Source organism: Phocoena sinus, chromosome 18 (assembly GCF_008692025.1).
Source record: "Phocoena sinus isolate mPhoSin1 chromosome 18, mPhoSin1.pri, whole genome shotgun sequence".
In the NCBI taxonomy this organism is placed as follows: Eukaryota; Metazoa; Chordata; class Mammalia; order Artiodactyla; family Phocoenidae; genus Phocoena; species Phocoena sinus.
In genome coordinates, this window is record NC_045780.1 from 149,340 (window position 1) to 172,664 (window position 23,325).

The 23,325-nt window shown below is 45.4% G+C and overlaps 1 protein-coding gene across 1 annotated transcript in view; it reads left to right on the forward strand.

The window, feature by feature from the left end:
- Positions 1 to 11,512, forward strand: part of ATP12A (ATPase H+/K+ transporting non-gastric alpha2 subunit) — a 30,108-nt gene extending 18,596 nt beyond the window's left edge. Inside the window, exons 15-23 of the mRNA XM_032611674.1 lie at positions 1,584 to 1,734; positions 6,108 to 6,276; positions 6,371 to 6,525; positions 7,672 to 7,795; positions 7,926 to 8,071; positions 8,487 to 8,620; positions 8,749 to 8,850; positions 9,255 to 9,346; positions 9,431 to 11,512. Coding sequence (XP_032467565.1) covers positions 1,584 to 1,734; positions 6,108 to 6,276; positions 6,371 to 6,525; positions 7,672 to 7,795; positions 7,926 to 8,071; positions 8,487 to 8,620; positions 8,749 to 8,850; positions 9,255 to 9,346; positions 9,431 to 9,459 — 1,102 coding nt within the window. The 3' untranslated portion in view covers positions 9,460 to 11,512. The remainder of the gene's footprint in view (positions 1 to 1,583; positions 1,735 to 6,107; positions 6,277 to 6,370; positions 6,526 to 7,671; positions 7,796 to 7,925; positions 8,072 to 8,486; positions 8,621 to 8,748; positions 8,851 to 9,254; positions 9,347 to 9,430) is intronic.
- The last annotated feature ends 11,813 nt before the right edge of the window (positions 11,513 to 23,325 follow it).

Sequence of the window (23,325 nt, forward strand, 5' to 3'; positions counted from 1 at the left end):
GTTGAACGGCCTCTGGGCACAGCAACGGTATCTGAAGTCCAAGGGTCTCCACTGCTCCTTTGTGTCAATAGCATTCATCTATGAAGACAGGTTTGGAGCTTTTGTTTATCTGTTTTGATTTTTTAAATAATAGGATTATACTTTTTCCTACAAGTTACCACACAGGAGAAAGGGGTGGATGCTTTGTGAACGTTTTCAATTGTCCACTGTATCAACTCCAGCTTCATGATCATAGAATAACACTTTTTGCAGCTCTGGGGAGAAAGGAAACACCCTTTCTTTCTTAACTTACTTTTATTTGTATATATTTTTTTTTAATTTTTTTATTTACTTTTTTATTTATTTATTTTTGGCTGCATTGGGTCTCCGTTACTGAGTGCGGGCTTTCTCTGGTTGCGGCGAGCAGGGGCTACTCTTTGTTGTGGTGCGTGGGCTTCTCATTGCGGTGGCTTCTCTTGTTGCAGAGCACGGGCTCTAGGGGTGCGGGCTTCAGTAGTTGTGGCTTGCGGGCTCTAGAGCGCAGGCTCAGTAGTTGTGGCGCACAGGCTTAGTTGCTCCGCGGCGTGTGGGATCTTCCCAGACCAGGGCTCCAACCCGTGTCCCCTGCACTGGCAGGCGGATTCTTAACCACTGTGCCACCAGGGAAGCCCCATGTATATACATTTTCTTACCAGAATATAGGAAGACCTGTAGTTTGAGTCAAGTGCTAGAATTCCAATATTTAGCACCGATAGGAAAGAACAGACCTAAAAAAAAAGGAAAAAAGCTCAGAACTTTAAGAATGAAAAAAGCATGCAGTGTTTTGTACTTAAGGATGTTTAAGCTGAGATTAGAAGGCTGGAGTGTTCACCAAGGGAAGGGAAGTTGACGTAGCAGGACGTGTGAGGCCTTTGCACGGAGAGTCCGGAGGCTCAGAACTGAGAAGCCTAGTGGGCTGCTGGCAAGAGTCAGAAGGGACAGATGGCATGGGCTGCACCCAGCCCTGCAGACCGAGTAGGGATTCCGGGGTCTGCTCAAAGCACAGCGGAAGCCTCGGGAGAGTGTGCACAGGGGACAGCACAGTCAGATCTGCACAGAGTTTCTAGAACCTCACTTTTATAGTCAGCAGTTAAAAGCTTTCCTCAGAGAAGACCTCAATAAACTTTTCTCCCTGCATAGCTCATGGCATAGCAGACACTATAAATAGGAAATGACAGTAAAGAATTGTTACCCATGTGTTTAGGCATACGCTGGATTCTAGGACCCAAAACGTACAAACAGGCAGGTTTTTTTTACCCTCCTTTTACTTGTTGAGTAAAGCATTGCCCCGGGAAGTACCACCTCTCACACATTCCTGGAAGGAAATGGCTAATTGGCTTTTTCCTACTGTTGAGTGACGCAAGGAAATGCCTTATTTGTCAGCCTTAGTTCACTGTCTTGAAATGAGACCAAAGTATCCCCAGTACTCACACACCCGGTTATCCCACCAGAGGACTAGGTGTCAGGACTTTGGGTTCCAGGTAAAATCAAAGAAGTTCAGCCCACCTCCCGCCCAGAACAGTGTTTCAACCTTGAGCCTCAGCCAGTTCCTTCTGCCCTTCTAGGGACGCTAAGGCCGCTGTGGTGACCGGCATGGAGCTAAAGGACATGAGCCCGGCGCAGCTGGACGAGCTCTTGGCCAACCACTCGGAGATCGTCTTTGCCCGGACGTCCCCCCAGCAGAAGCTGATCATTGTGGAGGGCTGTCAGAGGCAGGTGGGTGGACGCAGCACTGGAGGAGCCTTCCAGGTCTGTCACCATCCCACGGGGACATGCAGCGCTGAGCGCTGGGCCCCCATCCTCACCACCCCACATCTCCACCCGTCGGGGCTGACCCTCTGCTCACCCTGGGGCCTTGCTGCAGGCTCCCCAAGGGCCTTGCGACAGGGAAGTTTGGAGCTATGGGGGATGTGAGTGGACGCAGAACAGAAAGCGCAAAGCCATAAGACAGCGTACCCACTGTCGCCTGCACACACACTGGGTTTTCTCCCTCCAGGTTTGTGGAGATATAATTGACGCACAGCACTGTGTAAGTTTAAGGCGTGCAGCGATCTGACTTGCGTGTGTCATGAAATGATTACCACAGTAAGTTTAATGAACAGCTGTCTCATAAAGGTACAAAATTAAAGAAAAGCATATGTCCTGAAATGATTACCACAGTAAGTTTAATGAACAGCTGTCTCATATAGATACAAAATTAAAGAAAAGCATATGTCCTGAAATGATTACCACAGTAAGTTTAATGAACAGCTGTCTCATAAAGGTACAAAATTAAAGAAAAGCATATGTCCTGAAATGATTACCACAGTAAGTTTAATGAACAGCTGTCTCATAAAGGTACAAAATTAAAGAAAAGCATATGTCCTGAAATGATTACCACAGTAAGTTTAATGAACAGCTGTCTCATAAAGGTACAAAATTAAAGAAAAGCATATGTCCTGAAATGATTACCACAGTAAGTTTAATGAACAGCTGTCTCATAAAGGTACAAAATTAAAGAAAAGCATATGTCCTGAAATGATTACCACAGTAAGTTTAATGAACAGCTGTCTCATAAAGGTACAAAATTAAAGAAAAGCATATGTCATGAAATGATTACCACAGTAAGTTTAATGAACAGCTGTCTCATAAAGGTACAAAATTAAAGAAAAGCATATGTCCTGAAATGATTACCACAGTAAGTTTAATGAACAGCTGTCTCATAAAGGTACAAAATTAAAGAAAAGCATATGTCCTGAAATGATTACCACAGTAAGTTTAATGAACAGCTGTCTCATATAGATACAAAATTAAAGAAAAGCATATGTCATGAAATGATTACCACAGTAAGTTTAATGAACAGCTGTCTCATATAGATACAAAATTAAAGAAAAGCATATGTCATGAAATGATTACCACAGTAAGTTTAATGAACAGCTGTCTCATATAGATACAAAATTAAAGAAAAGCATATGTCATGAAATGATTACCACAGTAAGTTTAATGAACAGCTGTCTCATAAAGGTACAAAATTAAAGAAAAGCATATGTCATGAAATGATTACCACAGTAAGTTTAATGAACAGCTGTCTCATATAGATACAAAATTAAAGAAAAGCATATGTCATGAAATGATTACCACAGTAAGTTTAATGAACAGCTGTCTCATAAAGGTACAAAATTAAAGAAAAGCATATGTCATGAAATGATTACCACAGTAAGTTTAATGAACAGCTGTCTCATAAAGGTACAAAATTAAAGAAAAGCATATGTCATGAAATGATTACCACAGTAAGTTTAATGAACAGCTGTCTCATAAAGGTACAAAATTAAAGAAAAGCATATGTCATGAAATGATTACCACAGTAAGTTTAATGAACAACTGTCTCATATAGATACAAAATTAAAGAAAAGCATATGTCATGAAATGATTACCACAGTAAGTTTAATGAACAGCTGTCTCATATAGATACAAAATTAAAGAAAATTAAAAAAAAATTTTTTCCTGTGATGGGGACTCAGGATGAATTCTCAACAGCTTTCCTGTAATGTTGTATGTTACATCCCCAGTACTCCTTGTAACTGGGAGTTGGTACCTTTGACCCCCTTCCTCCAATTCCACCTCCCCTCACCCCCCCACCTCTGGTAACCACAAATCTGATCTCTTTTTTTATGTGTTTGTTTGTTTGTTTGTTTTTACGTATAACTGAGCTACAACACTGTTAGTTCCTGGTATGCAACATAATGATTTGATATTTCTTTACAATTCAAAATGATCACAACAATTAATTCAATTACCACCTGTCACCTTACAAAGATATTACATGTTGACTGTGTCTCCCACGCTGTACATTTCACCCCTGCAACTCATTTATTTTGTAACTGAAAGTGTGTCTTCATCCCCCATGCTTGTTTCACTCAACACCCCCACCCTCCCCTCTGGCAACCACCTGTTCTCTGTATCTATGACTGTTTCTGTTTTGTCATGTTTGTTCATTTGTTTTGTAGATTCCACATATAAGTAAAATCATACGCTATCTGTCTTTCTCTGACTTATGTCATGTGGAGCATAACACCCTCTAGGTCCATCCACATTGTTGCAACTGACAAGATTTCATTCCTTTTTTTTATGGCGGAGTAACAAATTTACACACCACATCCTCTTTATCCATTCACCTATTCATGGGCATTTGGGTTCCTTCCATATCTTGACTATTGTAAATAATACTGCAATGAACATTGGGGTGCATGTATCTTACCTAATTGGTGCTTTTGTTTTCTTCAGAAAAATACCCAGAAGTGGAATTGCTGGATCCACTGGTAGTTCTATCTTTAAATTTCTGAGGAACCTCCATACTGGTTTCCATAGTGTCTGCACCAATTTACAGTCCTATCAACAGTGCACAGGTGTTCCCTTTCTTCCATATCCTTGCCAACACTTGCTATTGGTTGTATTTTTTTTAAGTCTTTATTAAATTTATTACAATATTGCTTCTGTTTTATGTTTTGGTTTTTTGGCCACGAGACACGTGGGATCTTACTTCCCCAACCAGGGATTGAACCCGCACCCCATGCACTGGAAGGCGAAGCCTTAACCACTGGACCGCCAGGGAAGTCCCTGGTTGTCATTTTGATAATAGCCATTCTCACAGGTGTGAGATGGTACATCATTGTGGCTTTGATTTGCATTTTCCTTATGATTAGTGGTATGGAGCATCTTTTCATATGCCTGTTGGCCACCTATATATCTTCTTTGGAGAAATGTCTATTCAGGTTCTCTGTCCAGTTTTTAATTGGATTGTTTATTTTTTAATGTCAGGTTGTATGAGGTCTTTGTATAGTTTGGATATTAACCCCTTGTTGGATATATCATTTGCAAATATCTTCTCCCATTCAGTAGGTTGCCTTTTTGTTTTGCTGATAATTGCCTTGGCTGTGCAAAAGCTTTCTGGTTTGATATAGTCCCACTTGTTCACTTTTGCTCTTGTTTCCCCTGCCTGAGAAGAGAGATCCAAAAGAAATATTGCTAAGACTGATGTCAAAGGTGTACTGCCTATGTATCCTTCTAGGAGTTTTACGGTTTCATATCTTACATTTACATTTAAGTCTTTGATCCATTTTGAGTCTATTTTTGTATATGGTGTGAGAAAGTGGTCCAGTTTCATTCTTCTGCATGTAGCTGTCCAGTTTTCCCAACATCATATAGTAAAGAGGCTGTCTTTCCTCCATTGTATATTCTTGCCTCATTTGTTGTAGGTTAATTGCCCACATTAGTGTGGGTTTGTTTCTGGGCTCTCTGTTCTGTTCCATTGATCCATGTGTCTGTTTTTTGTGCCAGTACCATACTGTTTTGATTACTGTAGTTTTGTGGTATAGTTTGAAATCAGGAAGTGTGATACCTCCAGCTTTGGTGTTTTTTCTCAAGATTGTTTTGTCTATTTGGGGTCTTTTATGGTTCCATACAAATTTTATAATTACTTATTCTACTTCTGTGAAAAATGTCATTGATATTTTGATAGAGATGGCATTGAGTCTGTAGATTGCCTTGGGTAGTATGGTCATTTTAACAATATTATTCCAATCTAGGAACACAGTATCTCTTTCTATCTGTTTGTGTCATCTTCAGTATCTTTCATCAGTGTCTTATAGTTTTCCGAGTACAGGTCTTTTACCTCCTCAGTTAAATTTATCCCTAGGTATTTTATTCTTTTTGATGCAATTGTGAGTGGGATTGTTTTCTTCATTTCTCCTGAGAGTGCGTTGTTAGTGTATAGAAATGCAACAGATTTCTATTTGCTAATTTTGTACTTATTAGTTCTAATAGTTTTCTGGTGGAGTCTAGGATTTTCTTTGCTTAGTCTCAGGTCATCTGCAAACAGTGACAGTTTCACTTCTTCCTTTCCAATTTGGATTCACATTGGTTTTAATTATTCGCACACATCTTGTTTGGAGCTTGTTGCTCTTGCTTCTGGGATTTGCTGTCTTAATCTCTCCCCCCAAACCCAAAGCGGGCCTTCATTTTGCCTCTGGCTGACCTCGCAGCCTCAAGACAAAGGGAGTGGGTGTCTCCTGCCCAGGCTGCTCACTCACCTCCTCTTGGTGTCCCCATAGGATGCTATTGTCGCTGTGACAGGGGACGGAGTTAACGACTCCCCGGCTCTAAAGAAGGCAGACATCGGGATCGCCATGGGGATAACGGGTTCTGATGCAGCCAAAAGTGCAGCCGACATGGTCTTGCTGGATGACAACTTCGCGTCCATCGTCACAGGGGTGGAGGAAGGTGAGTGGGGTCTCAAGGGGTCTTAGCGAGGGCTGGGGCCACCTGCAAAATCAGAAGCGAGTCCTATAAGGAGAAACGTAACGTCTTTGCCTAGGTCGCCTGATCTTTGACAACCTAAAGAAGACTATCGCATACACCCTGACCAAGAACATCGCTGAGCTCTGCCCCTTTCTGATCTACATCATCGCTGGGCTTCCCCTGCCCATTGGCACCATTACTATCTTGTTCATTGACTTGGGCACAGACATAGTAAGTAGCCCTAAAGGGAACAGCGTCTGATAAATCCCCCAGGTGATGGAAACTTCAGAGTCATTACCTTCAAGAGCAAGAGATGCACTAAATCAATGCTTCTCAAACCTCGACGTGATGGGGCCTGAAGTTCTGCATTTCTGACAAGCTCTTAAGTGATGCCGAGTTTGCTGGTCCACCAACCACACTTCAGAGCAAAGGACTAGAGAGATCTGTCATATGTTTGAAAATTAAAACCACTGCGCTCCATATAAGAACTTTTCAAGATATAAGTTCTTCACCATTCCGAAAAAGCATGCCATTAGTCAGTTTCAGCTCACAGGCCTCCCTTTTCTTTTGAGAAGATGCAGATGTCATCAAAGTAGTCCCTGTACTGCTGGGGGCCCAGTGGCTGAAGTGATAACCCACAGCCACTCCTTGTTAAGTAAAAGAATCTGTGACCCCGAAGCCCCTCACCAAACACAGTAAGAAGTAGCCACGATTAACACTCTGTAAAGCGGCACGCTGACCTACAGTAACGTCACCTAAACCCTCTCCCCTTCTCGGACGAATCCCTTTAAGAAAGCTTCGTGGCAGTTATTCCCGTGGCTCTGGCTTACACAGGTGACAGGCAGCAGCAGAACTCATAGCCCTGCAAGTTGCCGCCTCCTCCCTCGTCTCATAGGACAGCTGCAGGGCACCCTCCACGCTGCAGGGGGCTGGGGGTATCTTTACGTTAGTGGGGAGCTGAGGCCCCAGAGCCTGCAGTCAGATCACTTTCCAGGCCGTTGAAGTTTGCTCATTTTCTCCACTCTAGTGGTTCTTCCAGGCATCACCAGGGACCTGGTTAGAAATGCAGATTCTCTGCCCTCCAGCGGGGGAGGACCTGTGAGAGGACCACTGGTCAGTGGCCGGGCGAAGTGGGAGACGACAGAAGGAGAGAAAAGCGCTTTATAACTAGCATTGTTTAGAACTGGAAGCACAAGGCAATGATCAGAAGCCAACTGATTCTTAAATTCTCTACAGACGACACACCCTGAGGCCTGCACCCTGGAGAGACCCGTTCCCTAACCCCACTGCCACGCCCCGGCCCCTGGCTATGCAACTGCTGTCCCCTTGTGTCATAGTGTTTCAGCGCCGGGCCTCACGGGGTCTCTCTCCCTCTAGATTCCCTCCATCGCCCTGGCTTATGAGAAAGCTGAAAGTGACATTATGAACAGGAAGCCTCGCCACAAGAAGAAGGACAGACTGGTGAACAAGCCACTTGCCGTGTACTCCTACCTGCATATTGGTGCGAGGAGGGGCCTCCCAGAGAATTCTTTTCGCCTTGTGGGGCGGGGTTGGGACGTGAGGAGGAACCCAGAGGAGAATGAGGTCGGGGCAATTCTGAAGTCATTACAGAACCTCTTCTGTTCTTTCAGGCCTCATGCAGGCCCTGGGAGCTTTTGTTGTATATTTCACCGTGTACGCGCAGGAGGGCTTTCGACCCAGCACTCTCCTTAACCTCCGGGTGGAGTGGGAAAAGGGCTACGTGAACGACTTGGAAGACAGCTATGGACAAGAATGGGTAAGGGCGGGCCCTCCAGCAGTGTCCTCCTGGGAACCGTGAGGGGACAAAGCAGGTGACAGCTTTCTCGGTTAACGGGGCTTGTGGGCCCCTTGGTCACAGCGGTTTGCCTCTGTCGGGGCTCAGCTCACCTCTCGAGTTAGGTGCCTAGAGCTCACCTTTTCACATTAGCTTTGCGATAGGTGTGTAAGAGTAACCAGCCAACATTGCCACAGTTGGGCCAAATCCATTAAGTTAGCGTCTTTTCCTACTCAGCCCGTTAAAGGCAAGAAAGGTTTCTTTCCAACCACAAGGAGGGGATCCTCGCTCAGTCTTGGTGAGGGGGAGAGAGTAGAGGCTTACGGAAGTGTGCTGATGCCTCCCTGAAGCTTCCATCCTGGCCCTCATGGACTTCTCTTTCTCTGGCCGTTGACAGACAAGCTACCAGAGGAAATACCTAGAATGGACGGGCTACACAGCATTCTTTGTTGGCATCATGATCCAGCAAATAGCAGATCTGATCATCAGGAAAACCCGGAGGAATTCCATCTTCCAGCAGGGTCTCTTCAGGTACGGCCGGCATCCACCCTCATGGTTCAGCCTGGGCCTTTGCTGCCGGGATGACGACGCGTTGACTGTGCTGGGTGTGTGGGGCTGAGCCTGGGAGTTCAGAATCTGTTCGCTTTTGTGTCTTACAGAAATAAAGTCATCTGGGTGGGGATTGCCTCGCAGGTTATCATCGCGCTAATCCTCTCCTACGGCCTCGGGAGTATCGTGGCCCTGAACTTCACGATGCTTCGGTGAGGTTCCCTTCAACGGTGGGGAGGGAGGAGTGAGCCGCCATCTGCTGTCACGGCCTAAATAATCACTAGGGTTCCAGAGACTCTTTCCCCTCAAGTCTTTCAAAGGAGGTAAAATGAAACCGGTTTTATATCAGTCTGAGCCTTTGACCTGCTAGTTTTTTTCAGAAGACGAGGTGGGTTTTCCATCCCTCACCATCCCATCTGTACCCTCGTCCGGCAGACCACTTCCCAGGCAGGCGTTGTTTCTAGTGGTCACAGTCCAGTGTGGTTTTACGCTGTGTGACGCAGTGGCGTCGTTCTCTCCAGTGAGGCAGGGAAGTGACCGAGAAGCTCCTCCACTTGTGGGGCGGGCCCCCCTCTGGGTGCGTGGGTCTCATCTCCCTCCCTCCGCCCCCTCCCAGGCCTCAGTACTGGTTCGTGGCTGTACCACACGCTGTTCTGATCTGGGTGTATGATGAGGTGCGGAAACTGGCCATCAGACTCTACCCTGGAAGTAAGTAGTAGTATGATTTGGGGGTCTCTGTCTAGTGCAACAGACTCCCCTCAGTTTCTAGCTTACTGTTTTCTACCTCTATAGGCTGGTGGGATAAGAACATGTACTATTAAGATCACCTTACTTCCCGAGCCCCCAGCTGCACGTCAGAATGTTCTTCATCTTCCGGCCGCCAGCTGGGCGATTGCAGCCGTGGGGACATCGTCAGAACGCGTTTAAGAAATGACAGAACTGTAGGAAAGATGCTCACTAATGTTTTGTAATTTAAAGCAGAGATTTAACTGTTTATACATGATTTTAATTTATATATCTATCTCGTTATTTTAAAATATGTGAATTTCAAGGGAACGGTGTAGGGAAGCATGGCGTGTTTATATGTATATAAAGGTCACTCGTGTTAAATAATCTCGGGTAATCCAGACATCTGCTGGGGTCTCGCTGTCCCTTAATTCTAGACAGGACTGCTCAAACCTCCATTCTACACTCTGTTAAAAGTCCAGTGACCTCCCTAAGATTCCTGTGAATTCCCAGGGAATTTATTACTTCACAGTCACCTTGCTCAGAAAAGGCTAATTCAGCTAGAGGTTTGCAAGGGATGAAGCGATGGCACATTTACATCACAGCAACTGGGACGACCTCAGTTTGACTCTGAGGCGTGGTCCTGTGATGCCCTCCCTCCTCCCGAGCTGACCACCCTGACCACCAGCTCCAAAAGGGAGCCCCGGGGGGCGTTGGCATAGGCTAGCCCCAGGTTCTCCCCTGGCCCAAAAGGGTTTTCATTTACCAGGATTCATCCTCAGTGGAGGACCATTGTGACTTAACACGTAATATTTATTTCTTGTAAGACAGTCGCAAAGCACTCTGCAGCACTAATTTTATGTTTCATGCTTTAACTTATTCATGTGTAACATGTGTGCTCACACCCATATTGACACCCCAGAGAGGCCTCGTTTTTAAGTAAAAGATGTTTTATAAAACTAGGCCTGAGGGTGGTGTTCTAATTAATTTGAGTTTGTCTAAAATGCAGAGCATAGGACAGATGTGATTTCAATTTTTTTTTTTTTTTTTACTTCTTCTGGTCATTTTACTTTTCCATGGAAGGTCTGAACTCTTCCCTCACCAACATCGTTGCTTTGTCCCCTCTCTGATGTGCGCACACTTTTAAGGCAGAATTTCTGTGGAAGGGTCTGTCCGTCAGCAGCAGCGTGCGAGAGAAAGCTGTTTTCACAGCCTTTCCGTCATCAGCTGCACGCCCAGCACAAACTGATTTGACAGGATGACATTGGTGAGCTTTTCCCATTCAGTGGCTGCTTCTCCACCTCTTCTCCATCATTCGCGCAGGCAAGGACATTCCGCTGCTGACGGCACTAGGTTGTGTCTCTGGAGCAGGAAAAGGGAGTCTTGGAGCCATGGTTCTCTGCCGTGTTCTCAGGGCCATCATTGTAACTTCATGTAAATAGATCATAATGTACTGTGTCACTGTGTGTATTGAAGTTAACATAATGTATTTAATCTCGAGGGTTTTCATCTCTGTCTTCAGCTGCAATTATCACTGGACTAATCTGACGTTAGTAATTCAGTGAACCAGAACCCTTTCCAGGCAGCGTCATGACGGCCTTCTCATTCCAGTCCTGGCAGGGCAGTAATGCTTCCTAAACTTCAACTAAGAATAATCTGTCCTCACTCTTTTCCCTGCCAGGCTGTCCAAGTGCCCCTAGCTGTGATGGCTGGCAGCTTATGGTCCTGCCAGAGCCAGTGGGAGAAGGCTGTAAATAGAGCACAAAGCTGTAAGGGGTTTATGGTAGGTTGGATTACACTTGAAAGGAGTTAAATTTGAAGTAGAGGAACCCTGTCTGGAATAACTTTCATATTGTACGTACCTACCCTCGCAAAAAGCTGACACTCAAATGTTTGTAAAATGAATAAGTAACAAATTTAAGGAATCACAGAAATTATATCAAGTTATATCAAGTAGCTTGATTAAGTTTTAGACAGAAAAGAGGCAATAAAATCTCATATCAGAGGGTTTTTGTTTTGTGTTGTTTTAGAGAGACTGCTTCATTGACCCACTAAGGCCTAGACACTTTTTAGAAAAAATAACAGTTAATTTAAATCTAATTGGTGTGGCAGAGTAAACTCAGAGATATAGAGATGAGGCTGGATTTATAGAGCATGTTTTAAAACAATCTGTTTTATTCTGATTATAAAATTGTAACTCATCTTAGAAAATTTGGAATATCCAAGAGTAAAAAGAAAATTAAAACCACCGAGAATCTCACTACCTAGTTATATACGTAAACAAGAGTGGTTATTTCTTTAGGGTTTTTCTATGCATATATTTATTTTTAGGCAGAATTGAAATATAAAGTTTTCCATTCTGCCTTTTTATTTAACATGGAGGATATGGTTCTAATGACTACGCATTATTCCATATTGAGAGTGCTTTTACCATATCCCCACTGTAGGATGGCGCATCTATTTCCTACTGGTCATCTGTTTGGTTTTTTTTTAAGGTTGCATCTTGTCACTAAATCTTATACCACATATCTCTTTTTTCCATTAATTTATTTATTTTTGTTCGTGATTTTTGGCTGTGTTGTGTCTTCGTTGCTGCGCACAGTCTCCTCTAGTTGTGGCAAGCGGGGGCTGCTCTTCATTTGCTGGGTGTGGGCTTCTCATCGTGGTGGCTTCTCTTGTCGCGGAGCATGGGCTCTAGAGCACACGGGCTTCAGTAGATGCAGCGCGTGGGCTCAGTAGTTGTGGCTCACAGGCTGTAGAGCGCGGGCTCAGTAGTTGTGGCGCACGGGCTTAGTTGCTCCGCCGCTATGTAGGATCTTCCCGGACCAGGGCTCAAACCCGTGTCCCCTGCATCGGCAGGTGGAGTCTTAACCACTGCGCCACCAGGGAAGCCCTATACCACATCTCTTATTATTTTATAATAGATTCCTCAAAATGGAATTAAGGGGTTAAGAGTATTTTTAAGGCTCTTGATAAATAGTGCCAAATTTATTTTCAGATAAGCTGTAGCAATTTATATTACTACCAGCAGTAATAAAGTGAATATCTTGCCTGTCAATAGGACATGAAAGATCTGTCAACTATAAGAGATTTTTATTCACTCAGTGTCTGCCGTGCAGTCTGAGAAAACAGCAGGGACAAGACAGACTCATGGAACTGGTGCTCCAGGGGAGGGGCAGAAAAAGTATCATAAATTGCGATCAGGGTTTTAATAGGTGGAAAGAGGCTTAGATAATTATCGGATGGGGCATTGGGTGAGCCCCCTTTAAAGGGGGGGTCAGGAAAGTCCTTTCCGAGGTGAATGAGCACAGAGGAGAATTCCAGGAGGTGTGGCAGGAACAGGGACGCAACAGGAAGACTGGTTCACCAGGCAGCTGGAGAAGCAGGCGGGAATCTTAGAACACAGGGTCTCCCAGGGTTTCATTGCAAACGCGACACCAGGCTGTTGAAGATTATTAACAAAGGCAGGGACTTGCTCCAGTTCACATGTTCAGGTCACTTTGGCTTCTGTGAGGAGGGTGGGAGCACATCCAGGCAAGAATGGACACGAGCAGGTGAGTTAGGAGCAAGGGAAACGATGATTAAACCGCACAGGTGGTGACAGGTGTGAGGCCCACACGTGAAGCCCTGGGCCCGTGTGTGTGTGTGTGTGTGTGTGTGTGTGTGTGTGTGTGTGTGTGTGTGTGAGATGTCTCCTAACGGGACAGTGTCAGCAGCTGGTAGTTATCAGAAACCTATTATGCCCCGGGTGCTGTGATAACCTAAAAGCACGGTCTCCTTAATGCTCACGACGACCCCATCAGTTAGTAGTGCCGACCTTGCACGACTGTCCAGCACTGTCAGTTCCCCTCCAGTGAAGCGGCTCAACTTTAGAATCTGTGCGGTCATGTCAGGAGAATCTGTGCTTGGACAGAAGACTGCACACTGCACAAAGCGCACCCTTCAGGCACACTGCAGATCCGAGGTTATGGAGAACTGATAGCAGTTCAGAATAGTCCGCGTCTGTGATATGCAAACACAGGGACAGCCCTCCGTCCTCTGGAAAAGCCAGTTTCGCTGCACTTGCACAACCCTCGGGCATCTCCAGATGAACGGGGGCCTCTGCTTCCTTGAACCAGTTCTAGCAACTGCCTAGTTCCCACGTGCGACTGAACAGAAGAAATTTAACACTTGTTCATTTTATATCTGGATGGGAGCCACGATTTTACCTTTTCTTTGAACATTATCCTTTCACACTGAAAAGAGAGGCAGAAAACCAGTATTTACTCCTTTCAGGGGCGCTGGGCCTTGACACAGACACCTGCCCGCTCAGCTGCCGTGCAGGATCAGGGCTCCCCCGGCCAGCACCCGCGCGCGGACTCCAGGGCCGGCTCTGTCCTGCACTTTCGCTTCACTGATGCTGCTTGTTCCGCTTCAGACCAGATCTCTGGGCGGGTTCCCTCTCCTCTGTCCCCATTCCTGGGTCCCGGCCCTCCCCGCAACATACCAGAACCCAACTCAGGGGATTTTATCTTTTTGGTCCAGAGGTTCTAAGATAAAGTGTAATGGAAATTTAAGGCAAAAGCCTGATTCATTTTAAAGGGATAGAAACTCCCTTCTACGGACTTGTGAAGATAAACTGAGATACTGTGGAGAAAAGTATTTTGTAAGCCTGAAAGTACTAGAATTTATTAGTTGGTGTTTTTGCCTACATTTTATATTTGCAACATGGGCTTTCTTCCTCTTGCTTTCATTTCTTGACAAATGAAGCACCTGCTGGACAGGGCACGAGGCTACAGGGTGTGAGCTGAGGATGAGCAACGTGGTGCCGCCTCGGAGCAGGAACGGTGAGACGGGAAAGACAGACTGTAAATAAACTGTCGTCCGGGGCACGACTGGAGGCCACAGCAGAGGCACGGAGGGTTGTGGAGTTCAGGGGCCACCCTCAGGGGCCCAGCTCAAGTTTGACGAGGTGGGATTTCAGTGGCAGAGATGAGGGAGAGCCTCACAGGCACCCGGGGAGGGAAGCGGCAGGGACCAGAGATGCACACACCGGTGGTGGGGGGTGGGGCGGCGGTTGTCACGATGTGGCCCTGGAAGCCGGCGCCCTTGGGGCAGCTTCAAGCTCCCGGGGGAAGTGACGGTAGGGTGGAGACAGCTCCGCCCTCAGAGCTCCCGTGAGCCTGGGCCCATTACTGCCCCCTGTCGTACCTGGGGGGCTGCAGTATCTGTGACCCAAACCCCTGAGAGGCAGAAATGAGCTTCCCTGTGGGGTTAACACCCTAACCCACGCACCCAGGGCCGGAGCAGGGATGGTAGAGCGTCCCCATAAATCGGGAGGCTGATGGCAAACCCTGTCGGTCAGAAAGTGACTGTCCTCAGTGGCCTCCAGCCCTGCGGTGAGCCTCTGACCCCTCCTGACCTGTCCACACAGGCCCTGGTCACCCAGCTCGGGGGCCTTGAGCTGGCTGCTTGCTCCACTGAGACGCCTTCTCCCAGACGCCCCCCAACCCCTGGCTGCTTCCCCTCCCACCCCTCCCGAGTCTCCTGACCAGCACCCCTTCTCCCCAACACTCCCCTCGCCTTCCTGTCTTCCCTTTTCTCCATAGCAGATCCCAGCATCTGTCCTCACGCTTTACTGCTGATCTGCTTTTAGCCTGGAGTGTAAGCTCCAGGAGGGCAGGGACTGCTCAGGAGAGGACCTGCCTGGCACACAGTACAAGCTTAGTAAATGTTTGGTGAATGAATGGCTGGGAGAGCAAGGAACAGACCGTCAACAAGAGAAAGAGGCAAGGGACTTCCCTGGTGGGCCAGTGGGTAAGGCTCTGCGCTTCCACCCAAGGGGGCCCGGGGTTCGATCCCTGGTCAGGGAACTGGGTCCTGCATGCCGCACGGTGCAGCCAGAAAAGAAAAAGAGAGGGAATGAGGCATGAAAAGAGGCTGAGAAACAGGAACATGGAAAGACCTACACTCAGAAGGCAAAGGAAAGAGGGGGCGGACTGATCCCAGAATCTGCGGACTGATCCTAGAATTTGTGAGCAATTTTTCAGAGTAAAGTGTCCTGGGCACTGGTGCCAGATAGAGCTGGTTTGAACACTCTTTGTCACATAGTTTTGTCAGCTCCAGGAGAGGGATAATAATACCTGCCTCATGGGGCAGTTGAGGGAATTAACCGTGAAAAACAAAACCTCATGGGGCAGTTGAGGGAATTAACCATGAACACAATACGTGGTCTAGTGGTTAGGATTTGGCACTGTCACTGCTGGAGGCCCGGGTTCAATTCCTGGTGGGGGAACTGAGATCCCCCAAGAGGTGCGGCCAAAAGAAAAAAAAACGGAATAGTGAGTTTAGTTCTTTTACCATCCTCATGGAGCTCAGCCTACTTTTAGACAAATAATAGGCTCTCAATAGCCATCCAAAAAAAAGTGAACAAATCAGAAAGTACACTGAGCCCAGACTGGGGGTGACAACAGGAAGGGTGTCAGCATTGCATTGCAGGGGATAACGTATATGCTGGCTATCTTTAGGAAAATGCAGTTTGCCTCAAAAAGCAAGGCTAATCATGTGAGACAAAGACCAAGAAAAAAGAGAGTAATTGGATGCTAAAATGGATGGTGCAGAAAAAGAGATTTGAAAAGAGTGTTTGGTGCTGCTGGGAATCCACCACCCGGGTTCAGCCCTGGTGGGGAAGGTTTGTGTACAAAAGGAAGCAGCTTTATGTATAAAAACCATGGTGAAATATGACATTTAATATACTGTTTTCACTAAAATGAGATGGGCCAGTGAATATAGGAATGAGTGTATTGGTTTCCAGAAAATTCCTGTCAATTCAGATGTGAGTTGTATTTGCCATTCAGTTAAAAGGTGAGGAGGTGGGAGAAGGTAAGAGGAGAGTGTCTGAGACAGGCTGAGAATTAAATTTCCCTGGTGAGCCTCCATTCCTCGTAGCTCTCAAATTCCCCTTCACCACAGCGAGCTTAATTAAACACGCCTCCATCATTTGTTCATCTTCTCCCAGAAGCCACCATCCAATGGAGGCCATCCTGTTAGAATCATAACCAGAGTTTGTGACCCGCATTTAATGGCATATCTGACTAGAGTGTGGGGAGTAAGGGTGCATTTACACCCTTACTTGCCACCTTAAAGTGGCAGCTAGAAAATATCATGGCGGGACAACATCTGCCCGAAGAGGTGGCTCTGCTTCTCGAGCTTTGCGTGAAGTGTTTTTATTCTTTTATGACATCAGAGAGGAGGGATGGAGAGCCTCTGCCCGTGAGAAAAGGGCAGGTCAGAGTTCGGAAAGGTCGAGGGCACCCCTCTGGCCAGGTGCCTTACAGCTAACAGCACAGCAGCGCCCTCAGGGACTGTTAGAGTCTGAAACAAGGGGCTGTCGACCCCAGCGCACGCCCCTTGGCCTGCCTCTCCACTGAGGGATCGCAGAGCCTGGGCTTGTCGCTGACTCTGCCCCCCGCTGGGGATTTCCTAATCATAATTCCTTGCTTCAACGCAAGCGAACTAAATCTCTGAAAATATGAGTGTTGTTTCTTCCTTGGTGTCTACAGCTTTACGTTTCCAAAAGAAGAAAATCTGATAGCAGTGGATGTATGTCTTGGAATGGGAGTCACTAGAGAAATGCACATGGGCCACAGAGGAGTCAGGAGAGACCTGGAGAGTGTAAGGTGATGCGAGTGAGAAAATGTCGCTGCCATGTCAGGAAACCAAGCGTGCTGCAGCCATCAGGCCGTCACAGTACAGCGGCCCAGCGGTGAGCCCTGAGGGAACCAGGATGGACCACTGCAGCCCTCCCACACAGCAAACCTCGAGGAGTCTCCAGATGGGAAAACACAGGGAACTGCCCCAGGTAGCTGAGGAATCATTTCAGGGAGCCCAGACTTCTGCATCTTCCCATACATAGAAAAGCACCAAATTCATTACCTTGAGGTGTCTGGTTTTCTTTAACTCACAGTAATCGTTTGATGTTCCAACTACCTAGTCTTCGTGGCAAAAACTCCCTGACCCCTTCAGGGCCGCCTGACACCTGCCTCCGCCCAGGCTGAAGCCCTCAGGTTTGTTTTTTGTATTTTTGAATTAATAATCTAATCTATTATACATTTTAGAAGAACTCATAAGGCTTGTCTTGTACTTTATAGTTTACAAGTCCGTTCATCTATTATCTTGTTTAATCCTCACAGTACCGATATCAGCCCCATTTAGCAGCGAAGGAAGCTGACGCTCAAAGATGTAGAAATCTTCCTCCAGGTTGCACTGAGAAGGGGGGATTTGAATACAGCCCCTGGCCCTCAGGTGCCAGGGTTGTGACCAACTGATGAGGTCTCTTGATAAGGTTTTTGCATATCTGGGAGCTTTGTTTTAAAAAAATGAAAAAAATACCTTCTTATCTTTAGCAACTGCCCTGCATTGGTCTGAATGGTTTTTGTACTCCAGTCTCATTAGAGTTGGGTGATTTAGTTTCTTTTGCTAACCTTGATATAGTTCTTTAGGGAATTAATTTCTCTGGCATTGTGAACTGTGAAGCCCTCAGTTTTGTCCACCGAATAGAACATAACTCTCAACTTCTAGGTTGTGCATTTTTTTTTCCCATCGACAGCAATCCGTCTCTCAGTGTGGGACTTAGTCCAGTTGCAGCCAGCCGCAGGACGGCTATTAGATAGCACAGGCCTGGGCTTCACCCTGACCTTCTGAGTCAGAACCTCTAGGTCCTAGGCCTCTGCATTCTCATAACCTCTCAAGGAATTCCTAAGCGCACCAAAGTCTGGGAACCACAAGTCAACCTCTGCTGGTTAAGTTCAGGCCAGAAGTGTCTTGAGCTCTGCAACTGAGGGCCCACACCCAACACACCCAGGAAGGCAGCCACCTGCCCTGATGGTGACGAATATGCAGGTGGAGACCGCTCCCAATTAACGGCCCTGAAGACGGCAGGGGAGGCGCACTGGGGGATGCTAACACCCTGCTGCCCTATAGGGAGGCTCATGGGGGTACATTTCCTCAACTTTTAGGGCCCCAGAGCTCTCCTTGGGACTATTTTTCAAGAAAGGACACTGCAGACCCCATCCTGTCCCCTAACTCTTCATAGCAGCAAGGTTGAAGCTTGCTCATCCCTACAAAGGCCCCCAAATCTGGCCTGGAGCTGCACTGGTCATCTGTCCATCAATCTAAAATTTCATGTCTGTGCAGTGCGTCTCTGTTATAATTCCCAAAGTAGAGTTTTCTGAAGGTGGACATGGGAATTGGTGTAGTAAAGTCCAGGAGCATGGTCCAGAAATCAAAACACTGGGACTCGAGCTCTACCCAGGAAGGTCAGAGCCTTGGCTTCCCCATCCTGAATGAGGATGTGCGATTCAGTGATCGCTAAAGGTCCTTCCTGCCCCATTGCCCTGAAATTTCTAGGGACAAAGCCAGAGTCACTTCCTGAAAGAGGGGTATTCTGCCCCCTCCAGAATATTCATGGAAGACAGCTTATACCTTCTCACTGCACACCTCTGCTAGCAGTGACTCAGAACAGAAAGGTCAGAGGCAAAGTAGCAGAGGACCTGAAAACCACCTGCAAAGGTAAGAAAGGCACCAAACTGCAAATGCTGTTTGTCATGGGCCTGGCGCCATCTGGTGCCCTTGGAGACCGTGTCACGCTGGCTGGAGTGTCCTCCCTATTGCCGGGTTCTGACACCAAGTGAGCGCTCACAACTACATTTCTACTGGGCACGTACCGTGTACCAGCCTCTGTGAATGTTGTATAATCAGTTATTTTCATGACAACCTGATACTTTTAGTGAGTCTAGAAGGAAAATGGTAAACCCAACGTTTTATCGAAACAAAAGCAGAACTGAAGTTAAAATATACTTGATCCTTTTTTTAAAATCATAATAAAATGCCATCGTGGAATATCTGTCTCTATGTTCTGAGGTGGCACTACACCAACAGTGTACAGGAAAAGGGTAAATCAAGGTTCATGACGCTGTCTATCCAAATTACTGTGTTCCATCGCACCCCACTTCCTCCCACTCCTATGCATATACCACCAACAACAAAACTGAATTTTAAAGTAGAAGGGAAGGTAATACAGCTCATGGAAGATAATAAATCACATGAATGTTTAGCTCGGGGAAAGACTTCTTAAACAATATGCAAATATTGCAAGTCTTAATGAAAATACCATAGTGAAATAAAACACCTTGGGACAACAAGAGGTATCAAAGTGAAAAAACAAGTCACGGCCTGAAAAGTATATTTGCAATGGAATCCAGGATAAATAAGGAATTGCTACAAATCAATAAGAAATAGAGGGCTTCCCTGGTGGCGCAGTGGTTGAGAGTCCGCCTGCCGATGCAGGGGACACGGGTTCGTGCCCCGGTCTGGGAAGATCCCACATGCCGCGGAGCGGCTGGGCCTGTGAGCCATGGCCGCTGAGCCTGCGCATCCGGAGCCTGTGCTCCGCAACGGGAGAGGCCACAACAGTGAGAGGCCCCAACAGTGAGAGGCCCGTGTAACGCAAAAAAAAAAAAAAAAAATAGACAAACATGTCCCCCGACCAAACAAATATGAAAGCCTGAATGACCGATAAATATGACATGATGCCAGCCTTACCAGTCTTTAGAGAAATGCAAATTAAAGCCACAAGGAGATATGAAAGTACAGCCATGAATTAGCAAAAAATAAAACCGATGCTAATCCAAGCATTTGCTAGAGGGTTCATACACTGCTGGTGGGCGTGAACAAGTTGGCTAAAAGGCAAAGAAGTTTATCTTGTATACTTTTGGGTGGGGAAAATACCTCCCCAGGTAATCTAGAATACACACCTGCCTTTAGGGGGGCTTGGGATTCAAAATATGCTATTGGAGTAGTCTAGGAAAACACAAGCCAAGAAATTAAAGTGGTCCTAGATTCATAGTTCTTTGGGAACTATGTTCTACAAGAAGCAAAAACATAATCTGGAGAAATATATCCTTAATGCTGGCTTCAGAGGATTCCCTGGGAATTCCCTGGCAGTCCAGTGGTTAGGGCTCCACACTCTCACTGCCAAGGGCCTGGGTACAATTCCTGGTCAGGGACCTAAAATCCCACAAGCTGCATGGTGTGGCCAAAAAAGAAAGGATTCCCACAGATAAACACTCCCAAACGTGAGTTTAAAATCCAAAATTACCAAACACATGAGGAAACAAATCACCATGAATGAAAATCAGTAGAAATAATAAATTGCAGAATTGGACCCCTCAAGAATGTCAGAGAAAGAAATTTGGAGGTACATAATGAAATAAGTGTTTAAAATATCAAATTAATAAAAGATAGAATCAAAAACATGAGAAAGGTACACAATACTATCCAAAAAGATCAGGCAAATTTGGAAATTAAAAAAAAAGAACATCTAGAATTAGATTAGTCATTGAAAATTTAACTCAGTGGTCAGGTTAAATGCAGATTAAATCCAGGTGAAGAGAGAACTGATTAACTGGGGGATGCATCTGAAAAGAATTATGCAGAATGCAGCACAGAGATAAAGAGTGGAAAATATGAAGGAGAGGTTAAGAGAAATAAAGGATAGAAAGGGACGGCCCTGTTACTGTCTAAAAGGAGTTCCAGAAGAAAACAACAAGGAAGAGGTAGTATTCAAAAAGACAAATGGGGCTTCCCTGGTGGTGCAGTGGTTAAGAATCCACCTGCCAATGCAGGGGACACGGGTTCAAGCCCTGGTCCAGGAAGATCCCACATGCCGCGGAGCAGCTAAGCCCGTGTGCCACAGCTACTGAGGATGCACTCTAGAGACCGCGAGCCACAACGACTGAAGCCTGTGTGCCTAGAGCCTGTGCTCCACAACAAGAGAAGCCGCCGCAATGAGAAGCCCGCGCACTGCAGCAAAGAGCAGCCCCCGCTCGCTGCAAGTAGAGGAAGCCCGCGCACAGCAAGATAGACCCAATGTAGCCAAAAATAAACAAATATATTAATTAATTAAAAACAACAACAGCTGTCACTTGAAAAACCTTCTAAAAAAAAAAGACAAATGACTGAGAATTTTCCAGACCAGTATGATAGGAATGAATTCCTCAGATTGAAGAATTGCAATCAATCTCAGGGAGGGCAAATAAATATCCACACTTCGATATTATAACGAATGTATAGAACACCAAAGAAAAACAACTTACCTATAAAGAATGACAATTGGATTCACAGTAAACTTCTCAATAGCAAAAATAAAGGTCAGAAATCAGTATGATGCTATCTCCAAAGTCTGAGAAAAAAAAACTGTCAATTTAGAATGTTATGTTACTAAATGATCATTCAAGAATGAAGATGAAATGAGAGTATTTTCATTCAAATAAAAGCTGAAAGCATTCACCATTAAGATACTTTCACTAAAGACATTTCTTCAGGGTGTCCTTGAAGGAGAAAAATTATCCTAGAAGGGAGGTATGAGACACAAGGAGGAATTAAGAATTGGCCAGTGTGTGAGTAAATGGCCAGACATTATAAAACTAGATTACCTGAATAAAATTAGGTTATTTCTTAAGCTAGCTGGAGCATAGATGAACATTCATAATTTTATTCTTTTTTTTTTTTTTGGCCGTGCCACTCGGCTTGCAAGATCTCAGTTCTCCCACAAGGGATCGAACCCGGACCATGGCAGTGAAAGCACCAGATCCTAAGCACCAGACCACCAGGAAACTCCCCATAATTTTATTCTTTATTCCTTATTGTGGGGCTAAAATATTTTATAATAAATTTTTTTAATAGTGCAGGGGAGGGAATTCCAGGCAGAGGCCCTAAGGTTAGAAAGAGCTTGATTTACTTACAGAAGTGAAAAAGGCCAGCGTATCTGGAGCATAGTGAGGAGTAGTGGGGAGAATGAAGCTAGAGAGGGAAGCAGAGGCCAAATCATAAAACCTTTGAAGGCCGTTTCAAGGATTTGTCCCAGTCAGTGGGAAACCATTAAAGGATTCCAAACAAAGGATTTAAACAATCTAAATTAAATATTAAGATAATTCTGGCTGCTCCATTTGAAAGGTCCGGAGGTACTAAGACCTATTATATGAGGCCTAAACATGTCATTGTATTTCTCACTGACCCCGATTTACCAGAATTTATTCAGCTGGGATTACCAAGGCATAATTCCCTCCATTTGGCCTGGTGATAATCAGTTAATTCCTTTGTACTGCACCACATTCAATTCACCTGAGGGCGCAAGAAAAACCCCTATGCAATGAGATTGCCATTATTCAAATTACAGTGGAAAAGGAGATGTGGCTAATTGCTACCATGTTGAGTGCAGGGAGAAATCTGAAGGTTTGGAGGAGGGGTAGGTGGCTCTAAAGCTGACGCACGAAGGATGAGGAGAATATGAATTGATGAAGAGGAAAGAGTGGGCATTCCAGATGAGGGGAACAAGTAATACCACTCACAGAACTGTAGAAAAATTAGCAGGCTACATGGGAATACTGGCTTGATTGGCACTCTAAATTCCATTTTGGATTAGTAATAGAAACTATTGGTTGGGTAGCGTGGAGATAGGTTAAGGAATCAGTACTTTTTCCTGAGGGCAACAAAGTATAAGGATTTTTGAGTACGGGTGAGCTTTTATTAAAATTGAAATATAGTTGATATACAATGTTGTGGTAGTCTCAAGTGTATAGCATGGTGATTCAGCTTTTGTTCTTTGTAGGGTTTTTTTGCAAATTATATTCCATTGTAGGTTATTCCAAGATATGGGGTGTAATTCCCTGTACTACGCAGTATATCTTTGCTGATTATCTACTTTATGTATAGTAATTTGGGTCTGTTAATCTCATAGTCCTAATTTGTCCCTCCCACCCCGTCCCATTTGATAACTGTAAGTTTGTTTTCTATGTCTGTGAGTCTGTTTCTGTTTTATACATAGATTAATTTGTATTAATTTTTAGATTCCACATATAAGTGATATCATGATATTTGTCTTTCTTTGACTTATTTCACTAAGCATAATATTCTCTTGGCCC